The following is a 24,828-nucleotide window of genomic DNA, read 5'->3' on the forward strand; positions in this document are numbered from 1 at the left end:
AGATTGGCCAGAATAACCTGCGCTCTGATTGGACGCCAGGATTCCTCCACTACCGCGGTGCAGGTTTTTTTCTGGCGTTACGCTGCCCCCTGGTGGAGAGCCAGCGCAAAGGCAAGGACGCGTTTTATTGGATAGTTTATTCTTCAAATCTCAATTCCAAGAAAGCAAAGTAGAACAAACAGTTTGGCCGATGCTTTTTCCATGAATAGAATTAGTTTATTATCCGAAAAGGAAATGCGTTGCCTGATAATAAAGCCTTAAACGTGATAATACTGATGAGGTGATCTAAGTGGAATAAAACAATCACTATTTTAATTTGAACTGATGTCATTGTTAGTTAATATGTACGTTTATATTGTTACCATTTTTACTTATGTTGTAATCTTTGAATTAATCTCTGGACGAAATAATTTCCTTGGGATCATATCACATAGTTTACTTTTGTATTGAAAATTAAATCTAAATTGTGTTGTGAAAATTAGGATATTTTGATTAACAATCAATATTAGAAAAGATACAAATACAAATTTAGGAGGATTAAGGAGTTGGTAAAGTAGTCAAATAACTTAGTGAAATTAAAACAACCAATATAGAAAGCCCAGTGGTGATGTAAGACAGTGTATGATTTTAAAAATCATTATTGTGCAACATTTGTGCCTTCCCAGGAGGCTAGTGGAAAAAGACCAAAAAAAGCAAATTGTCATCACTTATGACACTATTGTTTTGTTTATAAGAAATTATTTCCTTTTTAAATCAATAGTGGACATTTGAAACAAGAAATAAAGGAAGACGACCTTCTGAATACAACAATTTAATTGTAGTATTGATTCATAACAAAAATCCCGCCCTTCCCCCCCTCCCACTGTTTTCCTGCGACTTAGTTGTAAGCGTTGGTCAGACTCCTGCAGAGTTGTACAGATACTGAGTAAAGAAGCAAATTAGCACATTAAAAATAGAAACCTCTTATGCAATCAAACAAAAATCTGAAAGCAGCAGGTAGAATGTGCTCATCTGATGAAAAGATGTGGTTGTATTGTGACATTGAACCCAGGTGTTTTCCCATGTCCTCTCGTCTCCTGCTCAAAACTCTCAGGTCTTTGCTGCTTTAGATATCCTTGATTACATCCTCCAGCTCCTCTTTGGAATACATGTGGAAGGTCTTCCCGGGCTCTACCGTTGCAAGCTACAAAAGAGACACAGATTTAAGAAAACCTACATGAAACCACAGGAGCTCTGGAAGTAATGTGCAAACTGACAGTAAATACAACAAAATATAATCGCACTGGGTATTAGTCAATCTTTCTGCAGCTTTCCGTAAGTATTCCCAAAATGTATGAAAACTAATAACTAACCTCGATGTTGGTGGCATTTAGCTTCTCCTCCATCACCTGCTTCAGAATGGTGAGAGACGACTTGATGGCATCTTTTAATGTCATAGACTGCAAGTTTAACAGGGAGAAGAACAGAAAATACAGTTCTTTAGTCCTAGGCATTTTCATTAATTCCCTTTAGACTATAGAGATTAATAACATTCTAAAAAATTCCCATTGACACAGGTTAAAGCTTATTAAAATCACAACTTGTTGATATTCAAGTTCAATCTAAAAATGCAGTCGTTAGTACCTTGTGGTAGACTTCTTGCAGAGAGCTCTGTGCTCCCTCAGAAGCTGAGCCAATGGCCCGAGCATCACACTGCACAAACGTTCCTGATGGGTCCATGTGGTACCTGCATAACATTTTTTTTTTTTTACAGTACAGTCTTTTAAGGATCCAAGAATATGCCTCTGTTGACAATGTCATGTTTTATTTTAATGATTTCAAATAGTAATCTTTACTTACAGCTGGGGGCCTTTTTCATCCACTCCCCCAAATAGAAGTGCTACGCCGAATGGTCGACTCTGTATAGATGATAGATAAGGAACAAAGTAGAATGAAGTCTACAGGCAATGGTAGTTTACTTGAACACCATCAAACATTGTGCGTTTGACAACTAACAACATTAGCTTGAGGGTGGAAGAGATGATTATTTCAGTATGGACATGTGCCAAGTGACTGACCATGGCACCGGGATCAGCGTCCTCCTCTCCAAACTGCAGCGCCAGGTTGGACACAGCCTGAGTCACACTCTCCACGGTCATGGTCTCGTTGTACGTGAACCAGTGGTTCTGAAGAACAATGTGTACAGATTAGACACAGGTATAACACCAGGTGATTAACAAACTGCAAATATCAACGCCAGAATTCATACCTGAGTTTCCACTCTTGCCTTGTCAATTAGAGTCTTGGCATCGGCTATCAAGCCACTCATGGCACAACCTTTGAGGCAGAAGAAAAGAATAAGCACATGCTATAAGCGTTAAGCAACAATCCACATGGTCAAACTGGGAGAAATGTGTCATACAATGTTATCAGAATGAACATAATAAAAAAAATATTATGAATCACATATGTAAGGAAAAGCATCTCATCAACTAAACAATATGACAAAGGTGCACCGACTCAAGGTTCACCTTTAGGCATCATTTCATTCCCCCCCCTACACACAGACACAAACACACACTGCTGCATAAAAGTACAATGACAGTAAATGACTTTCTCAACCTGTATGGTTATCTTCTTCAAATGACAGAGGATGACAAATGCCATTCTCAAGTTAACTCTGTCTGCATCCAAGTTTGAGTTTGATCAGCTTGTATCCTGCTACTCACCGATGTGAGTGTCAATCTCTACAATCTTTTCAATGCTGTTTGGCTCCATCAGCGGGGAGGTGATCCTCTTCTCCACAGCCAGACAAACTCCTTCTGATGTCTGGATACCGATGGCTGTGGAGCCCAACTGGGAAGCCAATCAGAAAAAAAAATGTGTGAGCATAGCAATGGCCATTACATTTCTCTTGAGAATTTCATATCCAATATCACACTAAAGAGGACCATTGGTCAACCTGTGTGATTCAGTCCGAAGTACTTACTTTGATGGCCTCTATGGCATATTCAACCTGGAACAATCTCCCTTCAGGAGAAAATGTGTTCACACCTCTAAAAGATGAATGTGAAAACCATGATTATTAATAATAGTTATCAGGAAAACAACAACTGCTACAAATAAAAGATGTTGCAGCAATATGTTGTGTTTATGTTAAAAGTTAGAGTCACCGGTTGAACCTGTATTTTCGCAGGCTAGAGTGGAATACAACTTTTTAATTGACACTGGGTTTTGCTGTTCAAATAAAAGGCTTTCTTCTGAATAGTGGTATCGAAAGTGAAAGCAGGCTAACTTATTGAAATGTGAGTAGCTAGCTGCTTGCTAAATACCTACAATACACACACACAGCTACAAGGTTACAACAAGGGATGAAAGTAAGCAACTTTCAGAATTCCTAAAGTAGTCAAAACCAACAAATGCCTGTTGAAACAACTTATTCCACATAATTGTGTCCAGATTGTTTCTCTCGTTCCCACAGTAGGAGCGCTCAATAAATGACAAAGCAGTTTGTGGTACACTTACCGGTCATATTCCGATCTTGTCAAAAACATCTTTACCGGTTTTACTCAGGACCTGCAAAAGAGAGCAGTGGTTACACGAGGCTGTTGCACGATCAAAAAAAAATTACTACAAAACTCTGGGCGAATCCTCGCTTCGAGTTTGCCGTGACACCAGGACATTAGCTAGCTAAAGTTAGCTGCGATACAGAGCAGCATGCTAGCTAACTGACGCAGCCAATCGCTGAAACTGAACAGAAAACGCTCACAGAAGTCTATCGTCGATATTCGGATACCATTGTTACAGTCAAAAGAACACATATCGACATCCCGCGATAGCATTGTGAATAATTGTGATTGTTAGAGTAAATTACCTCCAATCACAAACACTTGAATGAGTTCGCTTGTTTGAGAGGAAGCGTCTGAGGTGTAACATCAAAACGCGTCCGTGGTCAACACATGTGGCGCGAAGGTTCCGCGTGCACAAAGCTGCCGTTGAACATTAAAGCAATCCTAAAAGTGTTGCTGTACAAATAACTTGGACACTGACAGGAAATTAAATGTGAGGAATCTTCACTTTTAACATTACCGTGGGCAGGTTAAATAATATAATTGGTTAATACAGATTAACAAATCAACTGGGAATGGTTAAACCTTGCATGTAGGTTTAATGTAGGTTTAATATCAATAATCATGTTTTGTCCCTCGAACGACAATTTTATTGTTCTAGATCGGAAATGCATACCAATCATGCCAATGAGATTATAATCATCACAAAGGACAATCGGAATAGGCTATTCAATCAAGCAATAAGGTACGAGAGGCTGTACTTTATCGTCCGCTGCGTATTCGGCCTAACAACACCCTAACAACTGTTACTTTATTGAAGATGAAGTAGTGCCTCAAGTACCTTATTGCTTTCATAATACCGTAACCCGTGAAATAATGAATAGTAAGTAAATGGCTGCCTCAGCACAAAATAGTTGTAGCCACCAAACGCTGTGTGTCTCATTTCAGTAGTCTAGAGAAAACATAGTTTACGCACGTGCATGTAAACAGCATTGAGTCCCGCATCATCTTGTTCATTCACATCGCTCATGAGGTCCACCTTAATTGTCCGGTTGCGAAAGCTCGCATTGTTTGAACCGATTATTTGTGGGATTTCCGGGTGTTTTTCGCTCAATCGCCACCGAGCTAAAAGCTCGACTAACGGTCGCGCCCAATCTAACGTGTTACTTTGAGTGTTACGCTCGGGTCAACGTGAACTGCAACTGTACATTATCGCTGAATAATGCACCCACACAGCCAACTAAGCTACAAGTACACGCCACAAAACACCTTCAACCTGTGCCACATCAACATTGTGCAATAGCTGTTATAATAGTTATTACTTTGTATATATATAATATATGTCTATATTAATAATAATATTTCTGTATACGTAATCTCAATTATTGTTTTGTTATTGTTTCCTTCTAATCAAACGATTACATAACCTAACTTTATGAAGCAAAGTACTGACCGATTCATCGTCCCTTCCCATATGGTCTAGCGGTTAGGATTCCTGGTTTTCACCCAGGCGGCCCGGGTTCGACTCCCGGTATGGGAACTAACTTTTATCTTTTGCAGGCTTTAAGGTGAGTTTGCACCTGCTTTAGGAGACATTTCCGCAAGTATCTCGCGCCAACAGTCATGGGTGAATAGGACCGATGTATTAATAAAACCAGTTATCTTTCAGGGAAACTTTTAATGTAAATTGGCACATAATCAGCCACTAAGGGTCGCCTTTGAGCTGAATAAAAAGATGAACCAAGTAAATAAGAAAAATACAAAGCATTATTGTTATTATTATGATCATTATTGATGCTCTAATAAAGCGTCATTAAACTTCTGAACAATTGCATTACACTATCGAGTAGAGTAATTCATACGAATGTATAACGAACAGTACTTTGATGTGTTGTTGTACTGTTTCAGTTCAGGGAGGAGAGGGCACGTTCAAGTGGTGTCAAGTATCATTTTCCGGGTGGGTTCAGTTCACTTCGGTCCTGTTTTGATTCAGTGTTTAAGTCCTAGTGAGGCGATGCATTTTGCTTATTAAACTTAGACATTTGACAGATTCGAATCCTGCTACGGATGGATCCGAAGATATTTTAAGTGTTTTCTTACCCTCGGGGCCGTCGTCCAGGTGCACAGACTCGACAAGTCGCAGAGCCGTTACATCAGTAAACATGAAGTCCGAGAGGGACGACATCATTTTTCAGGCTCTCCTCTTGATCCACAGTAAGTTTGATTTGTGTAGCATTGTTCTGCCAAAACGAGCTTTAGCATGCAAAAACAATAACGTGTCGTTATATGCGGTTTATAACCGCATTTAACTCTTTGAGGCCAAGCATCTGCATAAGAACTGGCATAAATCAGGATTAGTTGAGTAGTCTTGATGACTTTGCTCAAGCTCCACATTTTAAGACCTTGACATTACTAACCTTATTTAAATGTTTTAAGACAACATTTCAGTTCATTCGCTGACAGCTAAAGGGACACACATTATATTTAAATAATTCCTCCTGTCCACCTCACGCTTCCAAAGACACACACATTCCTGCCAGATGGGTTTCACTGACTCTGTGTCAAAAGCATCAACGTTTGCTCAACTGCACATGACATGTCCTTTTTTTTTCTTTCAGTCCCTGTCGCCTGCCTCTTCACTGCAGGTATGCCTCTGTGTATGTGCGTGTGCAGTCATACCCCTTTCTGATTGTCCCAGTGTGTTCACTCAACACCCTCTCTGCCCTTCAGTGTCTGCTCAGTCTGACAGCAGCAGCGTGGTGGTGGCAGGGTACAATGTGAGCGCCCCCGCTGGGTCGAGGGTGGTGCTGCAGTGTGTGAGTGGCCGCATGGTGTGGACCAGGGACAGGGTGAGGGACAGGCAGAGGGTGGTCCACTGGGACATGTTTCGGGCCAGTCCAGACTACGCAATGGAGAGGGTGCTGGACATGTTCTCCACAGGGGACAAGAGGATCTACAACTCCTACAACCAGGGCAGGGTTGGCCTCAGCCCAAGCGCCTTCAGCGATGGAAACTTCTCCCTCGTCATCAAAGGTCCCACTCAATGTCTTTGTGTGGTTGACATGGTGTTTCTTTCAAGCAACGCATGCAACCTATCTCGTAAAAACTGTTGTTTCGAAAAGTGCATTGTGGGAAACTTGCAACATTCAGAGAAATTACAATTGAGAGTTGACCACTAAAGAAAAAAAACATGTTTTATTCCAGAATGACCAGGTGGAAGGAATGTGAAGCAAACAATTTACAGCTCATACTACAGCAAAGTGCTAGGGTTCTTTTTAAGTGACATTTTCAGCATGTCTGCGTATCCCGCGTGTGATCACAGACGTGACGATGAATGACAGAGGCCTGTACTCCTGTAACCTCCACCACCTCTACTGCCACCTGTACGAGACGGTCCGAGTGCAGCTCAACGTCACTAAGTCACGTGCGTATCACACCGCTCGGACCCTCAGCTTCTTCCAACACGTCGCGGCTTCAAGGCCTGACCCCCCCCCCCCCCCCCGTTTTTTTGTCCCTCGCAAACACAAAAGGTCGTAAAGCGCAGCGCTTCTGGGACGGCCAGAAGGCGGTGTACGTGGTGCTGCTCGGCAGCACTGTGGTGCTGCCGTGCGTCAACCGGCGCAACGTGTGGACGGACTGGAGCGGCGAGGAGGACGACCAGCAGGTGCGCGGACGTTCTGGGTCGAGATTACCTGTTTCGATCCAAAAGGGTCATGTGATATTTACTGAAATACGTCATTCCCGCCCCCAACTCGGGGGGGCCTCCAGGTGGTCCACTGGGACCGTCAGTCCCCGGGAGTCCGCCGCGACCGAGCCGACCGGCTGGTGGACCTGTACGCCTCGGGGGAGCAGCGAAGCTACGGGCCGCTGTTCCTCCAGAGGAAGATGAAGCTCAGCAATCAGGCCTTCTCCGAGGGAGACTTCTCTCTTTCCATATCTGATCTGCAGGTTTGTGTGAGCGTGTAAAAGGGGAGAAACTGAACAGGAAACCCCTTAAAGCTTTAGCAAAACATGAGAGCTAAACCACGGGATTCTCCCCAAACACATGGAAACCTCCTTAGTAATGCGGCCCTTTATCCGCTCTGTTGGGAACAATTGTTAAGCAGAGAAAGTAAGTTGAGCTACATGTCTTGGATAACAACAGTAACAGACTTTAAAATATCTTCCTACTGCCCCCCCCCCCATGGTGCCATTTGTAGTGAGAGCAAGCAGACAAAGCTCAACGGTCAGATAGGAATCTCAATGTACCCTGAGCCGGGCTCCGGGGATCAAAGACAACACGATGGGACAGGGCCACGTTTCCTGTTAGCTGGAGGCAACACTCAGCCCCACTGTCACACCACTTCTGTCCATCATTTATGTTTGAAAATGTAAAAGAAGAGCCAATTAGCTCTAATCGAACACAAGGAGGGTTTTCGGGCTTCCAGTGACTGCTGGCAGCTGCAGTCTAGTTGGACTATCATGTCCTAGGAGAACGAGGGAGAACCCTTCATCGATTTAAAGGGACCTTGAACAACATCAGAATCCGCCATTATTATTTAATCTGTGTGTGTGTGTGTGTGTGTGTGTATATTTGTCTGTCGACATTTAACACACAGTTCACAGACCAGGGGATGTATTCCTGCCACCTGCACCACCATTACTGTGGTCTCCATGAGAGGAGAGAGTTTCAGTTAACAGTGGAAGCACCAGTGATTCAGACCACACTGCCAGCCAAACCCCTGCCCAGTGAAGACCAAGGTAACACACACACACACACACACACACACACACACCTCCTCCTGCTGCTGCTGCTGCTGCTCTAGTTACAGTGAGTCAGCGTAAGTGCTTTAGCACAGAGACTTTTTTTATGACTTAGATGGACGTGGATTTAAAAATCACATCATATGATCATTGAGAAAGAAAAAAAAGACACACATCTGTTCTTTCCTTCACTGCTTCCCTCCGTGCCTTCTCCTTTTGTCGTAGGGCCAGGACTCTTCTCTGCCTCACACTCATAGGTCAAAGTAACAGTGTAGACAGACAGGAGAGAGGAGGGGGAGAAAAGCTTTTATTCCTTAACTTTTGTTTGGTTTCGTGAGATATTTATTTAGATTGTCGAGATGCCTAAAACCACATTTACTGCCTCTCAGCCCAGTCCTCCAAACCTCAACCCTGTAGCCTTTCTACTCATTCTTCACCGTTTTGTTGCTATCGCGCTACTCAACATACTTTAGTTTTATTGATCTGTCTTGTCAGTTTGACAAGAACACCAGGTGAAACGAGTATTGAACACGTCACCATTTCTCTCAGTAAATTTATTTCTAAAGGAGCTATTGACCTGACATTTTCACCAGAGGTTGGTAACAATTCATACATACAAAGAAACCAAAATAAAGTTATGTGTAGTAATGTAATGTGAGTTCACATTGCAAAGGGCTTTGATATGCCTAAGAAATTATTTGTGCATACGAAAGAGGGGAAAGAGGGGGAAAAGAAGAGAGAGAGAGAGAGAGAGAGAGCAAGCATCGGGTCCTCAGATGATTGTAAAATGAGAGCTTTTACTTGGTACGTGTGTTGGTGTTACCAGAAGGTAACTGAAGCAAAGCCCTTAATGGCAGATGTATCAATATGGTGAACTCATTAAGAGAGTTTTGGAAATCCAAAATGCCTGTGGTCAAGTCCATCTGTGTGTGTGTGTGTGTGTGTGTTTGTGTGTAGGAGCATACCAAGTCTGATCTCATCTCTGTGGAATCTTTCGGATACAGTCTTTGGGCACAATTATTCCTTCGCGAGCTGTTATGAAGCAGTAGGATTGCCGAATGGGAGCTTCAGCTTTGCTCGTTAGAAACAAGATGCAGAAATGATTTGTCTTCCATAACAAGGGTACAGTTTCTTCCCCTGTGCTCTCAGACAGAAGAGGCCCCGCGTAGTCATTTATCTTATCTGCTCCTGTCTTGTCCTCTCTGGCTGTCTGCTGCCCTGTTGACTTTGGCTCTGTGCCGACATCCTGGAGACGTTTCTCTCTTCCGTCTGTCCAGCCTTCTCTTTGATTTCCCCTCAGGTTGGTTTGTTTCCATCAAGCTGTGGTCACTCGCTCTTTGCCATCACTTTTCTCACCTTCTCTTTACCTTCCTTTTATAAGGAAAGGGTTAGGGACACATGAAGAGATTGAGGAAATCGCAAAGGAGATGTAAGTCAACCAGACTAAACACAAGCACATGTTCCCATCTGGGCACGAGTCAGCAGAACATGTACTTGAACTAAATAAAAGGATCAGTGGATTTGTAATGTTGATGAACATGTTTCCATGTCCTCTCCAGCTGTGTGTGCACGTTTAGTTTGTATTAGGGTAAATGTCTTCTCTATGAGAGAAACATCTCATCGGCCCCTTGGCTCTCCTCCTCTGTCCTTCCTTCCCATAGTCCTCACTTCTCTGCGTTTTACTGCCAGTAAAAGTAAATCACAGCATGACTTTCTGTCTGGATCTCATTCTGGCTCAAATATGTTGAGTCTGAGGTCCACAGCTGCTTCTTGCCTTGCACTTTTTTTAACGATGAAAAGTGAAACCAGGTTTTCCCTCAACCCTCTGCTTCTCTGCGAGGCCGCACATATCACCTCATGCACATATCACCTCATGCACAAATCACCTCATGCACATATCACCTCGTGCACATATCACCTCATGCACAAATCACCTCATGCACAAATCACCCCATGCACATATCACCTCATGCACATATCACCTCGTGCACATATCACCTCATGCTTAATTATTTCTCAATGCCTCTGGAAGTATTTCTCTACAGGGTTAGCAAGAAAATGTCATTACATGTGAAATGAAACACTTTGCAAGGTGTCAGAGTTTACATCACACTTGCACACATGCAACAACAAATGCACACGCATAATATGCAACATCATGCACGGAATCAAAATGGTCTTTATTAGGAATGGAGTCTGGCAGCACTAGAGAAGTAAAAGGGACATCCCAGAATGCACTGGGAAAAAAGACTAGACTTATTTAATGTACTCAAAAAAGTTAATTCTGAATGAGAAAGTGATAGTTAATCAGATATATTATTCATATATTGAAATTCATGAAGATCGACTTTGTGAGTCTGTTAGAATTACGGTCAACCAAAGTCATATGAAGGGGGAAACTAATGTGATCCAATCTAATGTTTCCAATGTTTCATGAGTAAAACCTACAAATTGACAGACAGTCAGATCATGTGTACTCAGGTAACCATGAAGGTCTGGACCAAAGTTTTTGCCAATCCAAAAACATTGTGTTTTACAGCAACAGCATGCAACATCTCTCAGATAATTCTTTCCTTATAAAGTAAGAGTATCACCAAATTCAACACCATTGATTCCCTCGACAACATGAATGTATGTGCCAAAATTGCTTCTCAGTCTGGATTTTAGCTGAAGAATTAACCAGCACTGCTAGTGCGGTTAAACACAATATGACCGAGAAAGAGAATTTGGAAGGTAACTTCTCCACAAGTAAATGGTCGAATGGAGTTCTGTGTTGTTCACCAGGTATGTGGCGTCTATTCAATGCGACGCTTGTTGTCGTTTCACCATGACAGTCTGCCTGTAAATGTAAAAGAAAAAAGATCCAATGTTGACTGCCGTGATTCACAGACACCAAGAAGGCCGAATCACCGCGGCTCATCAACGTGATTCTGCCCGAGCAGAAGCACCACTTCCTCATGCCGCTGGGCTACGTCCTCACCTCCTTGCTGCTCCTGGCCTTCATTGTCCTCATCATCATCCTCGTCACACGAAGACAGCGGGACAAAGGTCTGACATGCAGCACCTCAGTCCGACTGTGGATTCACATTTAATGTACCGTTCTGAATCTCATCCAGTTTTCCTGTTTGTTTTTTTTCCAGAGTTTGAAGTGCGCGCGTGCAGTCGAGAGCAGAGAAGGTTTGGTGAGTCGGATGAATGAGAGTAAAAGTTGCATCTTGCATTGCCTGTTTTAAATGAGCTCCGGTGTGATTTTAGACTTTAAGAACAACCTGCTGCAAGAGAAGGTCCAAATGAAGACTCCGGCTAAAGTCATTGATCTTGACAACGGTAAAACACACCCACCCAAACCACGAGGCAGCCATTGTGACTTGGGATCTCATTTTCAACCTTCATTTTGTCTGGGCTTCTTTGCAGAGATGCAGACATTTTCTAAGTGAGGAGAAGTGGAACTGGAGTCTCTGGCCGGTCCAGAGGCTGCACAGACTTAACACCCTCTGTCCGGACAGGAGAGACAGGCAAGACAAAATGTTTGAGAAAACACTATATATAGCCGACACTGACGCATTGTTTTTTTCTTTCTTCAAACTGTCCGTATTAGTAACGAAGACAAGCTGATTTTGTTGAAATTGTGCTTGATCAGAAAAAAAAAGAAAAAAAAAACTCAGACCAATGTGCACAGGATTATAACGCCACCCAGAGGAGAATCCAAAATCTAAAGCAGTCACCTCGACTGAAGGAGCATGAATTGAAGTGAGTTGTGATTGAGTGAATATGAATAATGGGTTATTGGAGCATTTGGTCATAGTACCTCCAAATAGTTTTTTACTTTTTTCATACTCACATATAAATCTCGACTAAACCTCTGATCAGTGTGGACTACTTCCTACAGGCTTTGATTAACTAAATGCTAACTGACAAATGACACAGTGTATGTAAAAATGTATCATTACGATGCTCAGACTATATATTTTATGTGGTTTGTTCCATTTTACATGTATTAAAATTCAATGATTGAAACTTCATGATTGGCTTGAGGAAATTATATTAATTAAACATTATTACTGGTTCAGTGAGTGCACCCTAACCCGAACCACACTTTAGTACACTTACATACATAGTTAATTTCCTTTGTGTCACAAACAACTGGTCCCTGAATTCAAGACAAATGGCTTTTTAAACACTTACAAAGCCGTCTGTCTCTCACACACACACAAATTCTTACATTAAGTAAACCCAGGATCAAATCCAGAAACACAAGATCGGATGGCATTTTTTACAATTTAAGAAGATAAGCTACAGATAGTAGCAGTAGGTTGATGATCAGGACATTTTTGGACATTTAGGGGGACTTGTCATTTAGCACCAAATTACAATTAAAATGAGCATCATAATTGCTGCTTTGAGTAACTACAAAACCGATATCAACTTTAAGAAGAAAACCAACCTATGTATTAAGAGACAACACTCCAATAACAATGAACTTACAGGGCTAGAATATGAATGTTCTAAACAGAAAGCCACAGGAAGTCACTACGTGGTGCTACAACCTGCACTCCATGATACTGATACGTCTTTGTCGGCCAGTCACACTGATCCAAACTGATCGAATGTGTGTACACAGTGCTCGTGTTCACGGGAGCATCTTCCTAAATGTGGTCATGTGGTCCATTTTGCAATCTACTAGTCGGTCTTAAATACAAACTAAATCCCTACAGGTGTCAATGAACACATCAAAAAGAGAGGTACACATAGAGGCAGGCTCATAAAGCTGGCTGAGAGAAAATGGCCGTCTCTTTTTCCGCCTCCGTTCCTCAGAGCCGGTGCAGCCTCTGATACTTTTACAAAGTATGTGAAAAACTAAAGCGTAGGGAGCTAACCCTCTAGAGTTCTCGGAGGAGATGCTTGGCGGGGGTTGTTTAAGGCACGGCCTTAACGGATGTTTTGAGGTCCAGGTTCCTCAGGTGTCCACTATAGGCCCCACGTTATAGAGGGCAGTAGGGCGAGGCGAGTGGACTACCAATGGGCCCGAGTTACAACTCCCACAACAACAACTGCGTGACAAAAAAGACACATTTAACACAGGCGTGCTCCAGTGTCCAGGCGTGCAGAAAGATTCATGCGTTTGTCATGAGTGCATGTGATCGGAGACCTCCACCTGTGTCTCCTCTGGGACAGTGTGCTGTTGGATCCAGGGATGGACCTCAGCTAGCTCCTCCCTCTGCTCCTGGCTGAACCAGGGCTGGAGGGGGTGAAGCACCCGAAGCTTCTCCCGGTCCTCTGCCAGCACCTCATTCTGGTCCCTGGAGGAGAGAAAATACAACATGCATACCCAGGATGATGGAGAAATGACAACTTACGCACAGAAGATAATAGACTTTGATTGATTAGACAATGTTGTTAAAAGACTACGTTTTAGTTATCCTCAGCATCTTTCCTCACAGGAGGACAACTACACTGAAGACAAACTGAGTAAGATAAGATCCTGGGAATCACAGAAGCAGAGACAAAGAACGGTCAAGCTTCATTTCACAGAATGTCACTAAAATGATTTGATTTGCAATGACACCTCAAATAATATTTTATTTTTGTTCTTCATGAGCGGAATGGAAACAGCAGGAGTGGTGTTGCGTGTGTACCTGGTGTGGATCTGGTACGTCATCATGACATGCTCATGCATGTGCTGGATCCTGTCCCAAAGTGAGTCCCGAGTGTCTAAGCCGTGTTGGTGCTCTGTACGGGCCGCCCGGCTCTTACGGGCTTCGCGGGATCCGTCTGACGAGTCATTGCTGGCAAAGTACTTGCTACTGTCGCTGCTGCCTGTATTACAGGGAATGCTCTGCATCCGTCAGTTAATGTATCAAAATACATTTTATGCAGATGGTTTCACAAATTTTGCCATGAGGACTGTACGTGTTCCACGTTCCCCCTCTTACCAGTGTGTGAGGTCCCTCTGGAGCCAGAACCAGATCCCAGGGATCCCCCAGACTCTCCTGACCCTGAGGCGTTGGAGCCGGTCCCCGACCTGGCATCCTCCTGTAGCAGCACGTCAAGCAGCTCACGGGATGTACACTGGGCATCATGGTTCCCAGACTCACTGGGGTTTTCACACTGTGCAAGGCCAAGGTTTAACTAACGCCATATACTGTGGCAACATGTAATGGGTATTTGTGTCGGACTGACCTGGTTGGAACGGAGTTCAAGGAGGCTCTCTGCATGGTTGTCTCCGTTGCTCCGCAGCCCTTCACTCAGCTTTGGAAGCTCCTCCTGCAGCAAGTTCAGCTGCAGTGGAGAACTCGAGCGAGAGCTGGAGAATAAACCCTGAGGCTCAGATGCCTCCTCCTCTTCCCCGACAGAGGAGGCGGTGGGTGAGAAAAACGAGGGGCCCGTGTTGCAGGCCTGAGTGTTGAGGCCAGACTGGGCTTGGAACTGGGGCTCGGAGAAGGGGACACAGCTAGGGGCAAAGCCCGTCATGGTGATGGGTGCCTGGGGCAGTATGGATGGAGTGCATGGTGGGTAAATGGATGGGTAAGCTGGAGTAAATGTTGGGTAGCTGGGCAGGATGACAGTCATGACGGGACTCATGTAAGGGTTGATTTCCTGGGTGGGAACAATGGGCTGCAGGTTGTGAAAGTTCTGGATATTCTGCAGATTCTGAAAGGGATCGATTTGAAATGGTTGCATGCCCTGCTGGCTCTGAGCAGACTGCATGATGTTGAAGTTAGGAGACTGCAACACAACAGGGGTTGCTCCACACAGCTGTTGCAGCCTGGGCGGTTGCTCTAGACCAGGCTGGTTTTCCATCATGGGGAAGAATGGCACCTGCAGAGGGGATGTTTGGCTGTAGGGTGTTGCCTTCTGGGGCTGGGAGGATTCCGAGGAAGGCCTGTAGGTGTCTGGAACGAGGCGAGGGGGGCCAGCTGGGGAAGAGTAACTGTCGGAGGAACCCTGGGATTTGGGGCGCTTGTGTCTGGGCTTTCCTCTCCGAGAGCGGTTCAACCTGCCAGCGCTCACTGGACGTAGGTTATCGCCTGTGGAGGGATGGACACAGGCAGCAGAATAAGTTTGTTTGGTGGTGACAGTGTCTATTTCATACTCAGTAGTCACCAAATCCACACATGTTTTTCCCTATTTCATACCTGGGTGGTGAGAATGGGCCACAGAGCTGTTGTCGAGCTGCAGAAAGGAGTTGTAAGGGCTTTGGAGGACGCGATGGCGGAACCCATCCACATACTCCTGCTCCTCCTTCTCGGTGTGAGCTGTCAGCACCTCCTTGGTGAGACCTATAAACTTTTGTTCCTCTGTGTTGAGGTTCGGGGCACGACGGAGAGAGGTCAGAGCAGCATCGGCGGGCTCGTTGCCCATCGGGGTGTCCTCCAATGCCATGGCCTCTGAGGGAGAACATTGCAGAAAGAACAGATTAAATAGACAGTTTACAAGCATTTGTTCCACAAAAACAAATGCAAATTTCTTTTGGAAATACTTAACTTTTCATTATTTAGTTAATTAAAATGTTACAGCTCTATAAGAGTTGCAAAAAAGCCACCCCCATCATCTAAAACACTGATCGGTAAGGAATGATACCTGATCCCGGCTGTGGCACATGGACGATAGTGCTGCTGTACGAACACTGGCTGGTCGCCGTAGTGGACATTGTGGTGTCTGTCAGAGGCGCTCCAACAACGGCCGCTGCTGTCGGGGCCGCTGACGCTGCGCTGTCTAACACCGCTGGTAAGTGAGGAGAAACCAGTATCACGCTTAAGGTGGCTTATGGAGAGAGAATTATAAAATAGTTCCCAAATGCTAAGCGGCAGCAGTAAATGTAGTGGTGTAAATGGCGATGCTCGTACCATCTAGGCTGGCGTGAGCCGGCTCAGTGGCTGCCGCAGGCGTGTCGTCTTCCGAGGTCAAAGATGAAGAGGAGGACGATGAGGCCAGGGAGTGAGAGTGACTCTTCCGTTTGAGGGCTGGGTCGGTATAACTGTCCAAGTATCTGGAACAAACAAACGCACACCAGTGAACGTGATGCATTATGCATGTGAGGGAGCGTTTCATAAACTGAAACGATCCCAGGGCGGTTGATGATGCTCCCACTACACACACACACCTGATGATACTGTCTACACAGTTGATCTGCTGATAGGAGGCAACATGCGTTTGCTCCCTGCCGTCTTCATGATCTAAAACCTTAGGGTTGGAGACTGCAAGGGAACAAAAGATCATTTTACCTTATGTTGAAAAAGGCATACAATTAAATGGTGTATTTTTATGGTTTTGCATTCGGGGCTTGGGGCAGCATTACCTGTGGCTGGTTTACCAAAAATAGTTGTGTGGTTGGAGACCCGATTAGCCCGCTGGCACCAACTCTTGACTCGGTTCACATCAGCACAGATCTGCTGCAAAGTCACCGCAGTAACACAAGTACTATGCATCAGCATGATTCATTTGGCAGTGGCAAGATCACTGGCTTCCCGGCTTGTGATGCCACTGTGACGCCTCACCGGTTTGCGGTGCGCGTCCTCCCACAGGTTGCTGTCACTTGAAGAAGCTACGCTGATGTAGTGCTCATGAGAGCCATTACTTCCCAAACTGCCATAACCACTGGACCCATTGTTATGTATCGGCTGTGGAGGAAAGATACAGAGAAGTGAAGGTACTGGAGAAACAAACACACACAAGATATGGCAGGACATTTGTGTGGACTGACAATGTCAAAAACTCGATTCATATTACAATCAAATAGAGGGCGCTCTCACACATAACCCCTTACTTTAGTTAAAACAAACTACTTTCTGTTTGCTCCTTTTGAAACTGTTTATTCTGTCTTGTGGAGAGAGCTCACTCAAACAAAACAACCGGTTGGGACTGCAAACAAACAAACGCATAGGATTCCTTAGAGATCCATCTGATGAATGTGAAATCTTTTCAGGTAGCAATCTTATAATTGATCTGTATTAAGGGGCACGTATATAAGCACATCAGTCATTGCAGATATATTCCCTTAATAAAAAGGTCAAAGGTCAGTTTTTTAATTCGACCTCGTGGGTCTTTAATTTCGTAGGACAATCGCAAAAACTATCCAATTAATGACTTACCTCTCATTATGAATTATTTACCCTTCAAGTTATTTTATAAAAAAGTTAGTGCGAGTAGGAACTGGAATTGAATATTGTTTATTTTCATTAGCCAAACTACTAGGTGTGACAAAGAAAACCATTAATAATGATGAATATCTGAATGAACGGCACTTAAATACTAACCTGCAGGAAAAGCTTATAGATCTTGGCTTGTAGATCTTTTACTTCCTCATTGGCGACTGTGACATTTTCCTTTGTCGGTGCGGCAAACACATCCTTATTCAGTGGAATCCTGGTGACAAAGAACGACAGCCCAATGATGTCATCCTTACCGTGATGCTATTTCATTTAAATATTACTCTTATCAACAACTGCGCCACTACTGAACTTTCCCATTAAACAGTTTGATTATTATTATACGGCAAATGTGAGGAAAAAAGCGTATAGTTATGTGCTGTTGTTACTTACGTCCTGACTTTGTGCCGTCCGATGATGAAGGCCACCTTGCGGCTCCAAGGGTTAATGAAGCTGGACCAGCTGGTTTCCAAGGTGATGTGGTCTCCGTTGTGACAGCGCAGGCGCACAGGAGAGTGCTCGATCGGAGGCTGGCCGGCGTACTTCAACACTACGTTTGACATTGAGATTTAAAAAACCACAATGATGCGGAGGAGAGCGGAGAGAACAAGTCTTTTTTTGTTTGTTCCATTGCAAAACTGATGAAATATTATCTTCTAAATAAGCACTTACCTTTCCGGTGCATAGACAGCATGAGGAGGCGGTCATCTGGGTGAATGCAACTCAGCAACGACTTGCCAATCAGATCCTGGGGAAGGTATCCCAGTAACGGCACAGCCCTGCAGATCATGACCATCAAATCAGCTTCATCGATACACTGAAATTTTAACGGCTCAACGTAAACTCCAATTGTGCACATGTAGGTGTGTGTGCCGACCTGTCATCCACCTCCAGGAACACGCAGCCGGGTGAGTGTGTGGTGGTGAAGATGCGCTTGTCCATTGGGATCCGAGGTGCTGCATGAGCCAATGAGATCTTGTCATGTTAGACAAAGGTATGAGGCCAAAACCCCAGCCAAAGAAGAAGTAAATAGAAGTAAATAAACAACTTATGGTTAACTATTCATTGGGAAAGGCAGTTTGGGGGGTCTATAATTGTACCCTCATATGCAGAGAGGAAACGTTCAGCCAGCGCCAAACAGCACGGCTCCTCCTCTTCCCCACTTCTTCCTGTTCCCTGCAGCGGAAGCAGGTAGGGTGTTATCCGGAACGGCTTATAGCGCATCTCACCCTCACGGTCCTTCCCGCCCCTAAAACGTGAATTCAAATGTTTATTTCTAGTAATGTTTATAAAATGAACACAGGCCGGTTTTGTCGACTAATATTTAAACACAAAACAAATTACGTGAAGTGAGTCAAATAAATAAAGACTACTGACACAGTAGCTTTCTTCCCATATTTCGTACAGTATGGCATTTTGCTAATATTTGGCTCTTGTGCAATCACATACATTTGGGAGGCCTAGTAACGCATATGACCAACAGAATGAAGATACTGACCTGATTCTGCAAAAGAAAGACTTGACCTGGGCACAGTCAAACAGACCTCCCACTGCAGAGACAAACAGCAGAGAAAAGACAATTATCCACCAGCTCTTTAGTTTCTTTCAGTTATGTACAGACACAAGATGCATTACATAAAATATATATTAGAAAATACTGTGTTGTTAATTAAATGGCACAGTTAATGTAAATATAACCTGGAAGAAAATGTGTTTATAATTCTTTAGGATAACACAGGTGCTGAATATCAAAAAAAATTACTGCTTCTATAAGAAAATCTATTCAAATGAAAAGAGAAGAAGTAATGAAAGCCAATGAAAAATATAATCAATGTGGTCCAAACAAACGTGTAGGCAAGTTGCTCCAGGCTGGCAGATGTGGCTGAGCCGTGTGCGAGTAAAAGACATCAACATCTTGGTGGAAGAGCAGCTCCACAAACTTGGCGGACTCCAGGAACTTCCTTTTGCAGCAAAGGATGCTGGGAGCCTGCTCCGAAGCATTCAGCACACGGCCACTTGTCAGGGAGAAAACCACCACAAAGGAATTCTACACACACACACACACACACACACACACACACACACACACACACACACACACACACACACACACACACACACACACACACACACACACACACACACACACACACACACACACACACACACACACACAGAGAGAGAAGGGTGCAGAGTCACACACATGTTCTCAAGACATAGACATGTGCACGTATGTATGCAGGTGTAAATGCGAGCGTGTTTCTACCGTGTTTTTAAGGGTGTGTTCACACGTGATTCTCTCCAACTCTTCCAGGGTGCAAACAGTGGCATCTCTCCTCTCATCGTGGCCATTTTGCATCAGCAGTCTGTAGTAATCGCTGTTAGCTACAGAGAACAACACAGATACACATTCTGCTTTTAAACAAGACCAACTGATATCAGTGTTGTTGGAGAGAAAAAAAAGAAAAAAAAACTACACTGATTTCAAAGATGAAAAAAGAACATCTTCTAAGTGTAACAAAGGTTTCCCGTTTACCTTGCACTTGTTTGACACAGCGCAGTGCGTAATGCAAGGCCTCCACAGTGCTGGCTTTGCTGCGACTGCTTTTGTCTGATGGAATCCTCTTCTTCATCTCAGCCACGGTGACCATCACCTCTCTGTGCACCTGCCCCCTGCTACCATCTGTATTTTCACTGCTACTCACACATTCAGAGAATGTAATAAGATGCAGTGGCAAACGTAGTTTTAAGCCCTGATATTCTTTTTTTTAAATGAAGGTGGGAGGAGAAGTTTTCTCATGTGTGCTGCATGAAAATCCAATGCTGCTTTTACGTCTGGGCCAGGCAATATGGATAGAAAATGACTATCATTATATGCTCTAATATCCCCCATATCCATATTATGACCATATTGAAGAGATGAATATTGTTGCTTTCCCCAAATATTTACACATTGACAATAATTAAAATGATTGGGAATATAAAAATAATGGATTGAAATAAGCAGCCAAAGCAGGCTGATACGCTCCTAAAAATCATTTTTCTCTAATGCAGCTTTGAGCAGGAAATACAACATATCAAAGTTTCCAGAATCTTTGTCATATCATGGTCTTGATTTAAAATTAATATATTGGCCATCCCTATTGTCTATTATAGTTTAAATTCTGCGGACAGTCGGAGGACCTCTTCTCTTTGAGCAGTAAGCAACAGCAGCGTTTTAAATACAGTAAATACTGTTTGTCCGAATATCCTTCACAGACAAACTTTTCTCTGCCTGTAGCACCCTCTCGGTCAAAGATTGCTATAGTCAAAAAGTTTTTTTTATGCTCTTTTTTATTTTTAATGGTCAATTACTTATTGACCAAGACACTTAATAAGAGCATATCTTTGGTACAACTTGTATGGACCAGTTAATGAAATTAGTCAAAAAAATATTACGTGTGCTAGTCAACTAAGAATTTCTTTCGTTGAGGATGGTTCTGTGCTATTTTCTGTTCAGAACACTTAACTGAGAGCTGGATAAAACCAACGATAAAAGTTTTTGTTATACTGTCCTTTTTAAAAACTGGTTCTGAGATAAGCAAAGAAAGTGGCATTTGGGGTTACTGTGGTATCATGTAAACAACAAGTAGTCAAGGCAGAACAAAACAGGCAAATACCTCTCGGTTGAAGCCGAGACGCATTCAGGGCGGCTGTTGGTCAAGGAAGCGAGTTCATATGATCCAACAGTCAGCTCCTCGTCTTCCCGCCCCGCTTCTTCATCTGAAGCTCGTCTCTCCTCCCCCCCGAGGGATTCTGACTGAGCATGTCCGTTCTGTTGCCCTGACGACGACCTCCCCTCAGCTGCCGTTCCTCCCGTGGGTGACGGTAATGCTGGCTCCTGCATCTCCGTGCGTTGGTCACACATCAGAAGTATTTTGTCCCATTGCGGTGATCAGTGGGGTTCTTCATATGTTCAACATTGGGGAATGAGTGGCATGTGGTGACAATAAATAAGTGCTCATTCAATCGATGCTGAATGAAGGATGTGAGGGTCTGCCGTAAGCACTGCGAGATAAAGAAAAAAATGCTAAAGGATAAGAAACAGTAACCAAGTGTGCAGGACCTAATTTACAGAGAAGACGTGGACAATTTCTTAGAAATGTCTTAGCTGTTTGACTGAGCTGAATGACCCTGAATATAAAGAAAACCGAGTCTGCGTGTTGAATATACTTAATGTTTCTAGTGTGAACTTATTTAAAACTCTAATCCTCTTTGATGCAGTGTGACGTAAACTGGAACGCAGCCATTATGTAAGAGGCAGGGAAAAGCACAGGTGTAATTAGTAATATTGATGATTGCTGCATTCTATTTAAGCACTGCATTAACTGGGTCGTTGAATGAAACAGATATCAATATTGAAATTAGCTACCAGTGATGTGCTTTTCCTAGTACTGATAACTTGTGACGCACCAAAATATAAAACTAAGTAACCAAATACAATCAGACAAGCTGTGCAACAAGATCCTGTTTTTCATTTCTCAAATGGCAACAAACCCAATCAACATTGTTATCTAATGCTGTTGGACTTTCTCATTATCAAATTGGCTCTTTGCTTTCTGACTCATTCCCATCATCCGCAATTCACACTTATGGGCACATTTCCTCCATCAATATTGTCGAATTGTTGAATAAAGCCTTCTCAACTCAAGAGTTTTTTTTACAGCCATCATAAGCAGTTACTAAACAAAACAAAAATCAAATACTCCAGCTACGACCATGTACAGATACACTGCCTAATAAGAGGGTGGCTTATAGGTTCCGCGTTGAGCAAGATGATTACGTACCCCCACCCTCGCAAGATATTTTCCCTGGCTCCTGTTTTTATCTCTTAATGCGTGTCTCCTTCTTTGTCTGTGTGCACTTATCTTGTCTGAGTGCTATGTGTATGTTGTGAGTCAGTGGTGAAGTACCACTGTATCAGAAATTACACTTCTAATAGAGTGAACATTTGCTTTTCTACGGCACTAAAAAACCCCAAAAGAAAACAGACCAGGTCAGTCTGGTTACACTGTCGCCCACATTCAGTATGTTCGTTGTTAATAATCACAGCCGATGTTCTTTTTCATTTGCTATGGTGCTGTTAATATGTAAACTAATGCTTGTGTTATACGTTATGTTATTGCCATAAGATATTTTTTTAATCAGATCTATAATTTCCCTTACTGTTTAAATCTTTCTAACATTTAAAAATTAATAATAATGTACAACTGTGTAGCAAAACACAATTGACAATGAGAACCCATGATTACTATGGCTTAGGGATAATGGCCTTGCCTATTTTACCACACACAAAGAAAAGAAAAGTAGTCCTTATTACTTTTCTCCCACAGTTCTAAGCGAGGAAACATGGAAGCAAGTTGTCACCCAGATGTAAACAAAAGTTCAAGAGCACCAACTAAACTCAACTGAAATAGTTTTACTCCAGAGCTATTGTTTCATACCCCAAAGTATCCTCTGTGATGCTGTCAACTGCAGCCAAAAGTAGTACAGTGAGCCTGTAAAGGCATCTACAAATAGATCACATCACACTAACATCGTTTTGCAACAGTTTAGTGAACATGCACAAGCACACGTCATTTCACATCATGACATGAACGCAAACCACAACCTTTCCCCACCCAAAACAGACAAACTGTTCACTACCCCGGACTCCCATGAAGACCACTAAAGTCTTCTTAAGACACTTAAACCAAGGTTTTAGTTATTATTGTATACCGTCATCTGCTGGTACATTCGCTAAAATGATAACGTGATGATTCACGTAATGAACGCAGCATACGTCACTGTTTGTTATTAACTGCAGCCCTTGACTTGTGGGAGAGACTTTGACGTTATCAAGTTAAACACATCTTTGCTGACATAGTAGTCGTACACTACTGTTTGGCGATATTAAGTATATCACACAAGACTACACTAAAGGACGTAATGTCATTTGTTTACACCCTGTTCTCTCCGCTTGGTGGGCGAGGTAGCTAACGTTAGTTTAGCCTGTTTAACTTAACTTTAGTCAACTCAATGAATTATTCAATCTTCTGGTAGCTTTTTTACCTGTACAAACTCCACGTGGGTTTCTGCTTCTGCTTCAATATCCAATAAGTCTTTCAAATGGATCGGTGGTCCACCTTATAAGTATTTTGTTCTATTATGTTTCAGTTAACGTCAGATACGTCAGAACAATCATCATCTAACGTTATCCTGAACTGCTTGGCACATTTGTGCAACGTGAGGCCGGCGCATTATAAACCCCGCCCACTCCACGATGATTGGAAAGACAAGAACTGCGTCTGTCGTGTGATTGGACGTCACTCCTGAGAGTGGGCGCGTCTAATGCAGCATGCGCTCAGGGCTTGGTGGTTCACGTGGATCTAATGTTACACAACAGAGGGACAACTAGCCCGCTTAACCAGTCTCCACTGCTAAATTCATGAACAAAACGGCTATATATCTTTATGTGTAGTTAGAGAATAAATGATTACTTTAGAAACTCTTTATTTACTAAATCATTTGCAATAATTTGACACATTAACACCATAGTTTTGTTGAGTCAAATGTCATGAATAACGAGAAGATGAACACAATGAATTGCTTTAGATTATGATTAGCAAATGTTTGCTCATTAGCCATGGCCTGATATAGTTAATATGTTTGATAGACAAAAAGGTAATTGGGTCACTTTAGGTTCTCAGAATTTGGTATCAGCCTTTGAAAAGATTTTTAGACCAAATTTAGCTGCTTTATTGCCTAAAAAGAATTTATTTCAGACCAAATTTGGTTTTATTAAGTTTTAAATTCTGATCCCAATAGAAATATCTGGTATCATAAAGTGATGAATGTATTGACATACATGGTAATAAAGCAAGTAATATCATTAACTTGGCAAAGTAATGAATTTACATTTTAATGTCTTCTTAGTTGAAGTCTGGTGTCAGTGACAGTTATGTGGCACTTTGTCATTAACACTGCTGATCAGCTCACAAACTAGATCTTTGTTATTGAGTAAGTAAGTGTTGCTTTTACAACTCCTAAAGAGGAATCAATGAAGATATTCATTCGGTCACGGATCAGAAACAAATGACAAGCCTTTGTGAATTAAATCACATGTTTTATTCAAGCAAAAGACATTTAGGGCACAAAAGCACAATTGCACTTATTTCTAAATATGAGCTCACCACACAAGAAACTGGTTGGAAGTTACTGGGTCTCAATTTTTTGAAGTAGACATGAGAGAATGGTGACAATCTACACAACTGTGATTAAAAAACCTTCTTTGATAATGTTGATTTCCTCAATGGCTACAGTTTAGCTATATTCCTTCACCTAAACATGTTTTGTTGTATAGTGTGCAT

At 42.9% G+C, this 24,828-nt stretch overlaps 3 protein-coding genes and 1 non-coding gene across 7 annotated transcripts; 2 read left to right on the plus strand and 2 right to left on the minus strand.

The window, feature by feature from the left end:
• Window positions 1–795: 795 nt before the first annotated feature.
• Window positions 796–3,989, minus strand: psma5 (proteasome 20S subunit alpha 5). The gene is made up of 10 exons (XM_037490668.2): window positions 3,854–3,989; window positions 3,505–3,555; window positions 2,969–3,035; window positions 2,709–2,835; window positions 2,249–2,316; window positions 2,058–2,165; window positions 1,840–1,898; window positions 1,624–1,726; window positions 1,353–1,439; window positions 796–1,183 (listed from the first exon to the last, which is right to left on the minus strand). The coding sequence occupies exons 2-10, from the start codon at window positions 3,531–3,533 to the stop codon at window positions 1,106–1,108; spliced, it is 726 nt and encodes a 241-aa protein (XP_037346565.1). The 5' UTR covers window positions 3,534–3,555; window positions 3,854–3,989; the 3' UTR covers window positions 796–1,105.
• Window positions 3,990–5,016: 1,027 nt separating this feature from the next.
• On the plus strand, window positions 5,017–5,088 carry trnae-uuc (transfer RNA glutamic acid (anticodon UUC)). Its single transcript has one exon. It is a non-coding gene; the product is annotated as a tRNA-Glu (tRNA).
• Window positions 5,089–5,446: 358 nt separating this feature from the next.
• On the plus strand, window positions 5,447–12,313 carry LOC119229968 (matrix remodeling-associated protein 8-like). Its single transcript, XM_037490855.2, has 11 exons — window positions 5,447–5,762; window positions 6,167–6,193; window positions 6,279–6,581; window positions 6,871–6,972; window positions 7,079–7,212; window positions 7,317–7,496; window positions 8,147–8,288; window positions 11,181–11,339; window positions 11,432–11,473; window positions 11,547–11,618; window positions 11,706–12,313. Exons 1-11 carry the CDS (start codon window positions 5,711–5,713, stop codon window positions 11,726–11,728), a joined length of 1,236 nt encoding a protein of 411 aa, XP_037346752.2. The 5' UTR covers window positions 5,447–5,710; the 3' UTR covers window positions 11,729–12,313.
• A 429-nt stretch (window positions 12,314–12,742) lies between these two features.
• per3 (period circadian clock 3) lies at window positions 12,743–23,701 on the minus strand. Of its 4 annotated transcripts, XM_037490849.2 has the most exons (22): window positions 23,531–23,701; window positions 21,100–21,487; window positions 19,977–20,137; window positions 19,707–19,825; window positions 19,289–19,487; window positions 18,939–18,990; window positions 18,541–18,689; window positions 18,318–18,396; window positions 18,113–18,219; window positions 17,834–17,990; window positions 17,549–17,657; window positions 16,790–16,912; window positions 16,591–16,684; window positions 16,396–16,489; window positions 16,139–16,281; window positions 15,873–16,016; window positions 15,428–15,679; window positions 14,472–15,319; window positions 14,225–14,399; window positions 13,928–14,108; window positions 13,447–13,591; window positions 12,743–13,342 (listed from the first exon to the last, which is right to left on the minus strand). In XM_037490849.2, exons 2-22 carry the CDS (start codon window positions 21,345–21,347, stop codon window positions 13,322–13,324), a joined length of 3,600 nt encoding a protein of 1,199 aa, XP_037346746.2. In that variant the 5' UTR covers window positions 21,348–21,487; window positions 23,531–23,701; the 3' UTR covers window positions 12,743–13,321. The 4 variants fall into 4 exon arrangements, with proteins under 4 accessions (XP_037346746.2, XP_062419839.1, XP_062419838.1 ...); XM_062563855.1 differs by having other exon boundaries at window positions 12,743–13,591; window positions 14,225–14,324; XM_062563854.1 differs by having other exon boundaries at window positions 12,743–13,591.
• Between the last annotated feature and the right edge of the window lie 1,127 nt (window positions 23,702–24,828).

The sequence above is a fragment of the Pungitius pungitius genome, chromosome 8, assembly GCF_949316345.1.
Source record: "Pungitius pungitius chromosome 8, fPunPun2.1, whole genome shotgun sequence".
Lineage (NCBI taxonomy): Eukaryota > Metazoa > Chordata > Actinopteri > Perciformes > Gasterosteidae > Pungitius > Pungitius pungitius.

Bases quoted from the DNA above. Each gene is read 5' to 3' on its own strand.
- psma5 (XM_037490668.2), bottom strand. From the start codon at position 3,533: ATGTTTTTGACAAGATCGGAATATGACCG. The intron at 1,727-1,839 runs GTAAGTAAAGAT...AATGTTATGCAG, and splicing joins GATGAAAAAGGCCCCCAGCT to GTACCACATGGACCCATCAG. The intron at 1,440-1,623 runs GTACTAACGACT...TTAAACTTGCAG, and splicing joins TGCAAGAAGTCTACCACAAG to TCTATGACATTAAAAGATGC.
- LOC119229968 (XM_037490855.2), top strand. From the start codon at position 5,711: ATGAAGTCCGAGAGGGACGACATCATTTTTCAGGCTCTCCTCTTGATC. The intron at 6,973-7,078 runs GTGCGTATCACA...CAAACACAAAAG, and splicing joins GCTCAACGTCACTAAGTCAC to GTCGTAAAGCGCAGCGCTTC. The intron at 7,213-7,316 runs GTGCGCGGACGT...GGGGGCCTCCAG, and splicing joins GCGAGGAGGACGACCAGCAG to GTGGTCCACTGGGACCGTCA.
- per3 (XM_062563854.1), bottom strand. From the start codon at position 21,347: ATGTGTGACCAACGCACGGAGATGCAGGAGCCAGCATTACCGTCACCC. The intron at 17,991-18,112 runs GTAAGTGCTTAT...TGTCAAACGTAG, and splicing joins GCTGTCTATGCACCGGAAAG to TGTTGAAGTACGCCGGCCAG. The intron at 13,592-13,927 runs GTACACACGCAA...TCTCTCCTCCAG, and splicing joins ACGTACCAGATCCACACCAG to GGACCAGAATGAGGTGCTGG.